Source organism: Eutrigla gurnardus, assembly GCF_963514095.1.
Source record: "Eutrigla gurnardus genome assembly, chromosome: 18".
NCBI classification, from domain to species: Eukaryota; Metazoa; Chordata; class Actinopteri; order Perciformes; family Triglidae; genus Eutrigla; species Eutrigla gurnardus.
In genome coordinates, this window is record NC_139929.1 from 8,256,542 (window position 1) to 8,270,355 (window position 13,814).

Below are 13,814 nucleotides of genomic sequence, written 5' to 3' on the forward strand. Positions count from 1 at the left end.
CTTTGATTTAAGCTATCTAGGGAGATGAAGGGGCCATTAGTTGGTACCATGCACACTGACCAAAAGGCTGTTTGGCTTTTTGGTTTCATGGGAGTACAAAGAGAGACGGACAGACGGACAGAGTTGTGATCTCAGCCTGTCTTCACTCATTATCGTCTCCACGTTTCTCCCACTCCTGCTCTTTGTCTCTCTCTCTCTCTCTCTCTCTCTCTCTCTCTCTCTCTCTCTCTCTCTCTCTCTCTCTGTGTCCTTTGCTTTTAATGTCACTGTATCAGACACCGGACCACACCATAAGCAGATTGGGAGTCAGCAGGTGTGTGTGTGTGTGTGTGTGTGTGTGTGTGCGTGTTTGTGTGTGTGTTGGATGGCATCGCCATTACCATGGGAACCTGGTCTTGCAAAACAGAAAGTAATTTGGCTGGTTTCCATGGCAATGTGCTACACAATGGCAAACCTCAGGGATACTTCACACATCTGCAACAAGGATAAGGAGGACACTTAATATTATATAAGAATGAGTAGGCTTAATTGTGTAAAATCAAAGGATGTCGCAGATTAAAAAGTACATGTTCATCCTGCAGGAACAAGAGATAAATAAATATGTTGTCACGATCCCAGCGTCAACAGGTTTTCATGTAGGCCACACAATGAAATATCTGCAATGCAATAATTATGAAATATCATTTTGGTTTTCTTTTTTTCTTTTTTTTTTCGCAAAACGACCACGTGTGGTAGCATTAGAGATGTCCAAGAAAATCACCGTCACCGCTGCACTTTAAATAGCCCTCGATTCCTTCCTCGAAATCCCTCGCTGTGTCACACACACACACACACACACACACACACACACACACACACACACACACACAAACATACACGCACACACACACACATACACGCACACACACTGCCACTCACTCGGTCCGGACGGTCTGTTTGTTTCTCTGCATTGTAGCGGGGCGGAACGGCGAGAGGCGGGGCGGGAAAACGGGGCTCAGAGCGGGTCACGAGGGCGGTGCAAAAAAAAAGAAAAAAAGAGAGAGAGAAACGGTCCCCGGTCAGGAAGCCGGTAATTAGTGACGCGCCTTCCCAACGAGGTGAGCAGTGGCTGCTGGGAGAGCAGCCCGGCGGCGGATGAACAGGGGCTCCGTCAAACCACCGGGGCGATGAGGAGAGGAGAGGACGGACGACAGAAAGCCTTCTGCCGCAGAGGAAACCCAGATTAAGCTGATTTGACAAACGTCTCGACCGGCATCCCCCGGCGCGTGCACGCGGCGTCACCTATCCTGCGACCCACCCACCTCGACCACCCGTCAGGTTGTGTTGGCGACTCGGTGGTGTAGGGCGGAGCTGCACGGTAAAACATCTTGGTGTGAATGCGTCTTAGGTGATCTCCGTCATCAGCGGGTCGGCCCCCCCTCCCCGTCCCCCTTATCAGGTATGTACAGCCGGGCTTCGGCTCAGTGCAACAACTGTGCGTCTTCTCTGCAACCTGTCCGAGTGCACAACTACTCGAAGCATTAGTCAGCTTCAGGAGGAAGCTTTTATGAGACCACTTTTGCTCTGCGATTTTTCCTCTGATGCGCACAGAGCCGTGCAGCTTGCAGGAGGCAGTGGTCGCAGCCGGATTGTGATTATTAATGTAATAAGTAATATTAGGCGTTCAGCATGCTTTATTCTAATAGCGGAGCAGAGAAATGCTTGCTCATTTAGCAGCCGTCTGTTTTTTGTCTTCTTTTTTTTTGCGCAATTCCAGCGGATGAGCGAACCCCGGGTGAAGGGGCGCCCCTGTGACCGGAGGAGGGTTGGATTCTCCCCGGCTGGTGACCTCCTGCTCCGGGGAACAAACCCTCCCACCCCCCGGCGTCACCTCCCCCCCAGCAGACCGACGGAACCCACCGATGCGTCCGACAGCCCCTGATGCTCGACAGTGCTCCGGGGTTTTCCGGTCGGTGGGAGAGGCTCGAGCCGCGGCCGCGCGCTAGGATGCTGCGCCAGGTGTTGCACGCGGGCCTGAGGACCTCCTTCCACGCGCTCGGTCGGTTCGTGGCGAGCCACCCGGTGTTCTTCGCCTCGGCGCCCGTGCTCATCTCCATCCTGCTGGGGGCCAGCTTCAGCCGGTACCGCGTGGAGGAGGACGTAGAGAGCCTGCTCGCGCCCAAGCACAGCCTGGCCAAGATAGAGGGCAACCTGGTGGACAGCCTGTTCCCCGTGAACCGCTCCAAGCACGCGCTCTACTCCGACCTGCAAACGCCGGGCCGCTACGGGCGCGTGATCGTCACCACCCGAAAGGGGAGCGTGCTGGACCCGGTTCATGTGGACACCATACTAAAGGTACGCACACTAGCTTTAACCACATTTCCAAACAATTTCTCAAAGTCAATTAGCTCCCACGGGCGCTGGCCCTGACAAACAAATGAAGGAGATTAAATCAAATATAACGCCATGAATATAAAATGCAGTAATAGTTAAATACATGTAGGCTAATACAAGTACAAGCGCTTATATTAATGGACATAATTAACAAGTGTTTTCTTTTGCAAATATTTTAGTTTTTTAAGTTTAAAACCCCAAATACACACAGTATCTACGTGATTTAAGCACTCTAAGGTTAAGAAGCTACTGCCAACTAAAAACACACACTGGAAAAGTAGCATATTTGGCAATTTAGCGTCTGTGCCATTTAAATCACAGTTTGTGCATCGTAAAACAAGGCTGCAGTCTATCTGCAGAATCCAACTTTAGAAATGAATCAATTAAAGTCCCATTCGGAAATGCACACAGAGGTAAAGGTCAGTGTCTGCAGGCCAGAGCACATATGCAAGCTATCTTCTTCTTCATTCTCAGTGATTGATAGATTAAACGGAGCGACACAGTCCCATTTCAAATAACCCAGACAACCTTTATAGTTATGAAGCGGGTCATTTTAATTACAAAGTGGAGTTACCTGGAACTCGGAGGCTTCTGTCTCTACCTTGGTATTCCTTAATGGGTTTATTCATTTGACACCCCTCTGGAGCAAGTTAGCCAAATTATTTCATCAAGTAACTTGGTTGTATTTAGATCTTGCGCACTAATTCCCCTATTGTGTTTTGAAATCTACATACTCTCCGTCCACGCATCTTTGTGTGGGTGTCACAACTGGTTATTGTGACCCACTTTACATGAAACCGGAGCACAGTGTTGGTCCATCGAGGACTGCCACAGTTAAGAGACTAGATTAGTGCTGTGCATCATTTACAGCCAACATGCTGTGGGAGAGAAACTGGTTGGTGCATCAAAGAGTGTGATAAAATAAGAAATCACTGTTACATTATCCACTGGTACCAGGCAGCAACCTCTGGTTCTGAAAAGTGAAGCTGAAATGCCTTAAACTTGCATTCTCTCTGCTGGCCATCAGGGGGCGAGTCCTCTGGTTGCAAAAAGAAGTCCGATTGACGGTCTATGAAAATATGACAACATTTTATGGTCTCAATCGCTAGTTTCAAGTCTTCTTCAATACAGCATGATGTTTAATTTAGTAAATTAGGCTCCCATTTAGATGCTATGCCCATGCTTTAGGGCGTGGCTACCTTGTGATTGACAGGTCGCTACCACGGTGTCACTACTCCGGTCTGTCGGTACCGCACTACCAATGTAATTAGCTACTAAGATGACTTTAACACAACAATATCGTCACTTCTGTTTACTGGTTGCAAAATTACCAAGATGACGACGGCAAAAATGCCGAACTCGAGGATTCCAAACCGCGGTGCACAAGCCAATGGGTGACATCACTTCTCATATGCAGTCTGTGGCAGGTTCATGTGAGCTCCTACCTTTTGCTAAATGCCATGGAAACACCCCGCTGTGAGAACAGGTCTGAACTTGTTGAATGAGACAGCAACAGCAGTGATAGTCCGTGTAGAACTAGACAGCATCACCTCTTACAGCAAGAGTAAGCATTATAAGTCGCACCCAACGACTGCACTGGATTCTGGTCTTTTTAAGCTTCCGTCTGTGAAGGAATGGGAAACTCTTCCTCTTCTATGATGAATGTCATTCTGAATATGATTCATTAGTGACTGCGCAGCATTGAGAGTCAAAACACGTTCTTGCTCTTCGATTTTGAAGTCAAAACACAACGTTGTTGTTCAGGGAGACGCTTTTCTTGTTCTGATGAAAATGCAACGTCCCATCTGTGGTGGAAATACCTTGATGTGATGTCACATGGTATCGCAAGAGTCAGGGCCAGTCGGTCAGTCCACTACGTTGGTCCAGACGGAAATATCTCAACAACTATCGGATGGATTGTCACAAAATCTTGTCCAGACATCAATGGTTCCCAATAGGGCTGGGTTTGTGTTGTTGTAGGGAATAATAGTTTTTACATCATTATTCTCATTTTCATTCAAAGGCATATTAAAATGATTGTGGTGTGATTGTTGTTGTTTTTTTTTTTGCAAGAATCTTTTCTTTAATTCAAAATATGTGTAGGCCAGAATATCTCTGCTGAATGGCGATATTTAAAGGAGCAATATATGACATTCAGAGCATTAATATAGCTGCAAACAACTATATAATGTCAGTAAACAGCACAAAATACTAGATATATAGATTCAATTATATACTGTATATGGGAGAATTCATGAAAACTGACTGAATGGACCTTTTTAAAGTGAATTTGTTAAGTCACTTGGATCAGGAATTGTAATGTCCTACCAGGGACATCACTAACAATAGTTATGATATATTGATATCTTCTGGCAGTTAAAAAGTTACAAAAAAATTAAATGAAGAAATGTTCAATTTTACAACAGAACGCTGCATTGAAGGACCGGACTTTCAAAACAAATCATTTATCAAGAGACATTCCCACACACACACACACACACTCTCACACACCCTCCCTCTCTAAAGTCAATGCAGCACTCTGAGGTGGGAGACAGCTCTGCCCATGTTTGCTGTGGCAGAGACTGGCATCAGGCCTGTTGCTTAGTAACCAGTTCTGTGGCTGCTGGTACTGTTGTCCTCTCGCCATAGAAATGGAGGATTCTGAGACCACTATTGTTACTCTGTCTAGTACGACACGCACTCCCACGTATCTCTATCCCTTAAAGTAAGCAAATGAGCCCCACGCCGTGGGTTTTTGCTGTGCTGCACACAGAAAAAACTTCGACGGGACTTTTCATTTTCATTCTTGCCTTGGTTTATTTGAGCGAAATTTTTGTGTGTGTTTTCTCTGCACTCAGCTCCACAAGCGGATCTACCAGATGCAGGTGACGGTCCCGGCCACAGGGGTCAACAGCTTCAACTACTCCTTCTCCTACCTCTGTCTCCCCGACGACAAGAACGTCTGCATCATCGATGACATCATCCGTGCCATGGAGGAGATCCAGTTGGCCCGCAACTCCAACCGCTCCGTCCCTATCCTGCGCTACCCGATCACGCAGCTGGCAGACGGACGGCAGGCGTACATCGGCCACCAGCTGGGTGGCGTGCAGGGCTGGGGCCCCAGCGGGGCGGTGCGAGGTCAGGGGGCGGGAGCCAGGGGAGAAGGTGTGCGTTCTGCCAGGGCGTTGCAGCTCACCTACTACCTCCAAGCCCGCGGCGGCCTGATGGACCGGGTGGCCAGCCAATGGGAAAAGGCCTTCTGTGCCGAGCTGCAGCACTTTGCAGCGTTGCACCCTAAGCTGGGCCTGTACCCTTCTACGTCCTCGTCTCTGAGGACAGACTTCCAGTTCTCCTCGGTGCTGGCACACCGCCCCCTGTTGGCCAGCTTGGGGGCGTGCGGCGTACTGGCCGTCCTCTGCTGCTCTATGAGGGACTGTGTGAGGTCTAAACCCTGGTTGGGACTGCTGGCTCTGCTGTCGGTCACACTGTCAGGCCTCACTGCTGCTGGGATCCTCAACCTGACCGGGGCTACCTACAACTCCACATACCTGGGCATCCCTTTCGTCATGCTTGGTAGGTTTAAAGCTACTTTTTAACTCTCAATGATACAATTATAAAAACACAAATATATATTTGACATTTTGAGCATTTATGAATCCATACATCCATGTCTTTATCGTCCATTTGTCTGGAAAAGTTTGGATGTACCCTTTTTTGAGAGCTTATGGTTGTTGGACATTGGAAAATGTCAATAAAGAAACAATGGATTCCAGCACAGAGAAATCAAAGAAAAGGGAAGCTACCACATGGAAGGTTGGAGCCCTGCTGAACAGTAGAATTTGCTTTCATTTCCCAGACTGTTTGTGTTCACCGTCTGCTTCTTCAGTACCTGTGATTTTGCAGTTGCCAGCCCCGGGCTGAATGCCATCCCGGTGCAGACGGATCATCAAAATGACTGACATGTGACGGGGCATGGCAGAGGCTTGACAAGGGTCTGACAAAGTAATGAGTTAGGGTTCTTGATGTCTGGATCTAGCCCCAAAGTGGGCATGCACAAGCCAGCATTTTCTCTCCTCATACCAGTTCAGATACAATTCAGGGTCTCTTGTCGGAAGTACCAATCCAATCCCATCTTTTTTTGATTCGTTTTGATGCGAGGGTACATGAGGGAACGCTGTGGCACTAAAAACAGCCGCCAAGTGTGACTCAACGCATGTAAATAATAGTCGAAAGACAACATTTTATGAAGCAATGAAGAAACTGTATTTCACGCAGATTGATCACATCACCACTTCATGAGGTCAGTCCATGCGGGGAAGCGTGATGAGGATTAACCGTAATTCACAGAATAATTGCAGACTTGACGTGATGACTGCCACCATGCCACAGAACTCATGAGCAGGGAGCGCAAATCATTTGGAGTTTATTATAGAAAATAAAACACTTTTAATGAGAGAGTTAGTTTTGTACACACTAAATTTTTGTCTGTGATGAATGCGAGGTTAACATTATTTTTTTTAACCCTAAATACATTGGTAGTACTCTGAAAGCCTCTGCAAGCTTAATTATGCAGCAGCTTTTAACAGACTAGGAGCAAAAGTGCATGGCATCTGTGTGAAGTCGTCCTTGCAGTTTGTCGTGAGTGCATGCATGCTTCATGTGCTGCATTTAACCCCCATCACACACATGTAGTCTTTACCATAATTACTCTGTAATGTGGAGGAGGAAAGGCTGCTGTTAGGCTTAAAATAACCATAGCGAGTACAGAAGAGACGGGGGCTCGATGAAATATCACTCCAAATGGGAGCTGAGATAAGGATTCTCTGAGCAGAAAATGAAGTTAAGCTGTAGTTAGAAGGAAGGGAGGAAGGGAGGAAGGGAGAGAGGGGTTTTCAGCATCAAGTAGGCAGACAGAAAACAGTGGGAGGAGAGAAAGGAGGATGCGATTACACAGTAAAGAAAGAGGGTGAAATCCAATTATTATTTAATGTTTAAAAAAATGTGGATTTGTGACATTATTTTGCATCTTTCTCTTTCAGAATCAAAATAAATGTTTTCACACGGGGTCTTATTAACTTGTAAAGCTGGCACAAAAGACAAACTGATGGGATAATGGTTGAGAATAGCAAGAAAGAAAGCTTGTTTGTGTACAAAGGGAGGTAGATTGATTATGTGAAGGTTTTGGGACATTATTTATCACAATCAGCTGCACAGCCATTTACATTCAAAACATTTAAATTGCTAGGTATCCAAGTTTCCGTGGGATTGCACCTCAAATGTGCCAGGAGTTTTGAGTATTGATGGAGTCAAGTACAGAAAATTGGCATCAGTGCTCGGCCAGATTTATAGTCCGGTTGCATCTAGAGCTAAAAAGATATTAGCCTTTTAATGAATTAGTCGATCTTCAGAAAAGTAATCTTCAACTTTGAAAAATAACTTAAAATGATTAATTATCAAAAGAAAAATGACATAATTTTAGCCCCTCTAATGTGATCAGTGTTTGCTTTTCTTTGATTTTTAACATTGTAAGTTGGATATCTTTGTTGTTTGACTAATTGACTAATAATCTGTGATACTGAGGCCTTTTGCCAACCAGAACATGAAGCAAAGCTACTGCCTGTATGTAAAAGGCGGACGTGGTCCTCATCATGGTCCTCATCAAGCCGTCACCATCCTAGTTTGTTTTTAGAACCAGCAGGGACACGGGAGGTTGGCGCTAATGTTACAGTTAACTTTCATGAACTGGAAACACTATGAAAGGGTTAGAAATCTGGAAACAACGATAACTGATCAAATCAGAAAGAAATTAAAACAACAAGGTGAATATAATATAATACGAGACCTCAGCGTGAACGGGGAGAGCCGGGTAGCCAGAAGGTGATGTTTCAATGATGTGTTATGTGGTCGACCCGCCACCGGGGGGATTTAAAAAGCTCAGAACGTGGATCCCAAGAAGATGGAAAGCCAGCTAGTTGCCGCCATTATATGCATCAACATGTTGTATATAATGCACAGCAACTTCACTTGCACCACGAGCAAAGGAAACTCAACTCTCGGTTCACCTGCCATTGTTGTTTTGGTGCGCTAGGGATTATCGTATTTACGATGCTTATTTAATACGCCACACTGTCGCCAAGTCCATCGTGTTACGCTTTGCGCTCTCTCTGGTCCTGCAACGCCCTGGACGCTTGTCTAAAAGGAGACACCGTTATGCCGTGATTATGGCGGGATCTCTGTGTATAACCACCTACAGTCTATCAGCAATATTAACCTCAGCGCCTCTTCCATTATCATTCACTGTCTAATTCCCTTTCTGTCTCTCCCGCTCTCTCACTCACTTACTCACACACACAGTCACAGATCAGCAGACTTCAGCATCTCAGTTGCACCTACGCCTGAAGTGTCTGTACGTTACGCCTCTGCTAAGGTGTTAAGTGTTTCGCCATGGTGAGGTCGTTGGAGGGGGCAGTGGAAGGGGTGGGGGGGGGGATACTTGTGTCACTGGTGACTCATGGATGCCATGGCAACCACGGTTAGAGGAAACCATTAAAAACCATTTGCGGCTCGTCTATAAACACGTATGTGCATGCAGGTGGAGACGTGGAGGCGGTGCATTTAAACCACCTCGAATGGACGTTGATGCGAATCATTGAATGCAGCATCATAACTGTATTCTTTACATGATATAACTGTTTGAAGCAACAAGTCTATTCATTAAGGGTGTTTTTGCTACTCAACATATGGTCATTTCACATGCTTCTAGTTCAAACAGGACTGAGATGTGACAATATGAGGCGAGGATAGTTCACAGGCAGGCAGACTTGAGTTTTAGCACTTGCTTGTGCAACGTTGTGATCCCCCAAAATGAATAAAGTGAAGGAAAGCAGGGAGCATTCGAAGCATTATCGGGAAAGGAAAAAGATTGGTTGGAAATTAGCTCGTTTTTATGTTTGGAGACTGAGCCGAATACAAAATTTGTGGGCTGTAAAACCAAAGCAATAAGCTGTAAGAGGCTAAAATGCTTCATAGTGCTTCACTGAAGTCCAGGCTTAATGATCTGTGGGTTTATCATTTCCAGCCACCCGTTTTTATATTGCATGTAGTCCTTTGATCAGTTGTTATTATAAAAATGTGAAGGAGTGCAGCTTTAAGTATTTATAATACAAAAAATAATTCATTCTTGAGTGAAAATGTTTCGTACCGCACCAAACATTTCATTTATTATCTCATTCTCCCATCAGGCCACGGGCTTTTCGGCTCCTTCGAGATGCTGTCGTCATGGAGGCGGACCCGGGAGGACCAGCATGTGAAGGAGCGCGTGGCGAGCGTCTTCGAGGACGTCATGCTGCGTTTCTCCGGCTCCACCATGCTCCACCTGATGACCCTGGGCCTGGCCGCCTCGCCGCTCACCAACATGGAGGCCGTCCGGCTCTTCTGCCGCACCGCCGCCTTGGCCGTCACCATCAGCTACGTTTACATGTTGTCCTTCTACAGCTCCTGCCTGGTGTTCACCGGGTACTTAGAGACCGGGTACAGACACGGCTGCTTCTGCCGGCGGGTCCCCAAACAGGACCGGCTGGACTCTAAGCCGGCCTGGTACAGGTGTCTCATGCACACGCGCTACCAGGACGAGGCTCCGGCAACCAATCCACCGCACGGCGTCTGTCACAGCCGCGCTCACACGCCGAACTCTAACCAAACGCACACGCATGCACACACACACCCGCACATGGCGAACAACCCTGCAGCGCACGTACACGACCATGTCGGCAACTCCACGCACCCACTCCCACACCCGCACACACTCACACATTCCACAGCGAACACGGACCCTAATCCTCAGGACTCTCATCTCTTGCTGGGGTGTGTGAGGCGTTGCTATGGAGACTGGATCACTAACACCTATGTCAAACCCTTTGTGGTTCTGCTATATCTGGTTTACATCTCCTTTGGATTGATGGGCTTCCTGCAGGTGAGGCAACAAAAATACAGCAACTGTCATTTTGTTGCAGCAAACGACCGCATCGCCCTCATTTAGACAGCGTTCTGTCATCGCGCCGCTCAATACTTATTTACTACCCACAGTCGTGACTTCACATCCTTGTCTGGAGACGGTGCGGTGTTATTTCATTGGAGAAGAAGTCTAATGTGATGATAAAATTAAGGGAATTAATCAAAGGCACACCATTTTCCGAATGAAACGTGCATGACTCAGCATGAATCCTTCATGTCCATAAATGACTAGTACAATTGAATTTCACACAAGCTATAAATTGTAGCATTTTGAAATATAGTTTTATAATTTAACAGGACAATATATAATTTAGACTCATCCATGTACTACAGTTAAAAAGGAGTTTTGGTATATAAGTTATATATTATAGTATTGTCTAATACTATTACTACAACAATTTCTGTCCAAATTTTAGGAGACCACAGGTTATCTGTTACGTCTTACATATTGCTGTTGATTCCAATGGTGTTTAAAGGAATCCTTAAAATTCCCATTTGTATATCAATTACTAATCATGCGTAAGCTTGAATTCCTAAAGAAAACTTAGATTTTCTTGAATGTTTCTTTGGTAAACTACTGCCTCATGCACAGTTTCACTGCGCAAGCATGAAAGGGCCGCGGTGGAAGTGTTTAATATGGTGACATTTTGGCAAAAATCATTCAGTACCCCCTACTCACTATCCAGGGAGGAAGGGGATTATATCATGAGCTTGACAAAAACCTTTTTCGAGACACTCATTTTCTCTGCACCGTGTATTACATCACTGCTGTCACGGGATTAATGCGTACCAGATAAATGGGAACTGGGGGACCATCCATACTAAACACAGACTATTTTTTGTAAGCTAATTTTTTGTAATCAAACTTAGCCTGGTAATTATTGATGTTGCGTATATGTCTAGGACTTTTATTGTGAAAGATAATAATGAAAGGAGCAGTATACACTGTGGACGCAATAAGCATATTTTCGCTATATTGGCATGCGATAAAAAGAATTCAAGGTAGCATGCGGCGAGTAATTGATATGCAAATAGTCATTTTGAGAGTGAAGTATTCCTTAAAGATATTCAGTTTGTTTCTCTCAATTATTTTGGTCACTATGTGGCATACTCATATTTACGTACTAAAAAACACATGAACGTTTTAATTTTAACAAATATGTTTCTGTTATCGACAGGTGACCCAGGGTTCAGACCCCAGTGCACTGGTTGCCATGGATACAGCGACAGTATTGTACACCCGTGCCCAGCAGCGATACTTCAGCTCGTACTCCCCTGTCATTGGATTTTACATTTACGAAAGCGCCCCCTACTGGAATGCCTCAGTGCAGCGGGACCTGCTGGAATACGCCAAAGGCTTCCAGCGAATCAGCTGGCTGGAAGCTTACCTGAACTACCTTTCGGATCGCAACCAGTCCACCAGCCAGCCACGGGAAAACTTCACCCACACACTCCGCCACTCCTTCCTCCGCGAGCCGCAGTTCGCCCACTTTGCGGATGACATCATATTTGCGGAGCGCGGCCAGGGCGAGGAACCAGACGTGGCGGCGTCCCGAATATTCCTGGTGGCCAAGACGACGGAGAACAAGCGCGAGGAGATGTCAGTGCTCTTAGACACGCTGCGACGCCTGTCGCTGACCTCGCGTGTCCGCTTCCTAATCTTCAACCCCTCCTTCGTCTACCTGGACCGCTACGCCGCGGCGGTCAGCTCCCCCCTCAGACACTCACTGCTGGCGGTGCTCTTCCTGTTGGGTCTGTCCTCGCTGGCCGTCGTGGACCCGCTGGTCTCCGTGTGGCTCGGCCTCACCCTGCTCTCCGTGCAGTTCGGGGTGCTGGGTTTCATGACCTTGTGGGGCGTGGAGTTGGACTGCATGTCTGTGTTGTGTCTGATCTCAGCCTTGGGACACTCGGCAGACTGCAGCGGCCCGCTCCTCTGCGGTTTCGCCTCGGGCCGGGGCGACAGCAGGACTCGCTGGGTGAGAGTGGCGCTGGAGAGACACGGGGTTCCCTCTCTACAGACGCTCATCTGCTACGGCGCCGCCCTGGTGCCTGTCGGCTCCGTGCGCTCCAACCTCACACACACACTGTTTCGCTGCCTCACCCTCACGGCCGGCTGCTCGGCCCTGCACACGCTCGCGTTCCTGCCCACCCTCCTCACCTTCCTGCCTCCCTCCAAAAGCCGGGGACACCCGGCCGACGGAGAGGGGCAGCGGCAGGAGGTGGAGTGCGTCGAAATGAACGACAGCACTCGAGTGGTCGACCAGATCACCACCGTCTGAGCATGGGATGATGTTGTTTTTTCGGCCCCTCGGTTGCCATAGTGACTGCCGGCAGGGAATTGGTTCGCTGTAGTCTGAGCAGCCGCTCTGCATCTGCAGAAAAGAATGCTGATCCTTGTGAAGAGAGGAAGAAAGGGGGGGGGGGGGGTTCAGTGAGACAAAGACAAGAGGAAAATAAAGGTAGAGGGTCGAGAGGAAACGATAAAGGAGATTGGGAGGCTAGAAGATGAGAAAGGAAAATGAGGGGTGTCCGATGCAGTGTATCCATGGTTACCTGCTTGTTGCTAGTGCAGTGTGGCATGCGAACGAGCTCTTTCCCGAACAGCCAATTTACAAGTTGAGGATCAGCTGAGGTCGGGCCTGGCTGTGACGTTACCACACAGGAAGTGCCACATTTTTTCACGTGTCCAAAAGTTGCTTTAGATCTGATCACACTGTTTGGCTACTGCTATCTGTTCACCATATCAAGTTGCACAAATTCAGCTACAATGACATGAGGCAATCATCTGTATGACTCCAGTATTTCTACTTTAATGCCAGGCCAATAAAGTCAAATCAAGAAAACATGCTTGTAAGTGGTTTGGGCTTTGATGCGGGTTGAAATGCATACGAACACTGCTGGTGCTTTTAGATGGAACAGTTTACAACATTTGCCTTGAGTTTAAGACTAAAATACAATATCATAAGTCAATAAATGCATTCTTACCATTAAGCACTCAAAGCACAACATTTGTGACACTTTGTCAAATGGCTTCTTAAAGCTGCATTTGTAAAAATAACTTTTTAAAACTATATTATCAAGTTGCCATTATTATTATTTGATTGCCTATTAATAATGCAATTGTTGGATTTACCGTAGTTTGCAAAGGTCGCTGATGTAGGATTATATTTTAATTTGACAAATTGTGTCCTAATGACAAATGAATATTGAGCCATTTTGCATCAAAGCAAACATCGGCTCCAACCGACAAAACCTGATATCAACACAACTCTGTTTTATACATCATGATTATATAGTATAACGGTAATAGTCAGCCAATCCCTATGTGTGTCAAAACCCTCAAACATCTCTTCATGTAAGGCACATGTGAGGAAAAACACACATTTTTATTCACTTTTATTCATAAATGTCTGATCAGTCAGATCCTC

The 13,814-nt window shown here is 46.6% G+C and overlaps 1 protein-coding gene across 1 annotated transcript; it reads left to right on the top strand.

Moving 5' to 3' along the window:
• Nucleotides 1-990: 990 nt before the first annotated feature.
• Nucleotides 991-13,202, top strand: ptchd1 (patched domain containing 1). Its single transcript, XM_084033262.1, has 5 exons — nucleotides 991-1,438; nucleotides 1,757-2,334; nucleotides 5,232-5,946; nucleotides 9,615-10,345; nucleotides 11,565-13,202. Exons 2-5 carry the CDS (start codon nucleotides 1,921-1,923, stop codon nucleotides 12,663-12,665), a joined length of 2,961 nt encoding a protein of 986 aa, XP_083889388.1. The 5' UTR covers nucleotides 991-1,438; nucleotides 1,757-1,920; the 3' UTR covers nucleotides 12,666-13,202.
• Nucleotides 13,203-13,814: the final 612 nt, after the last annotated feature.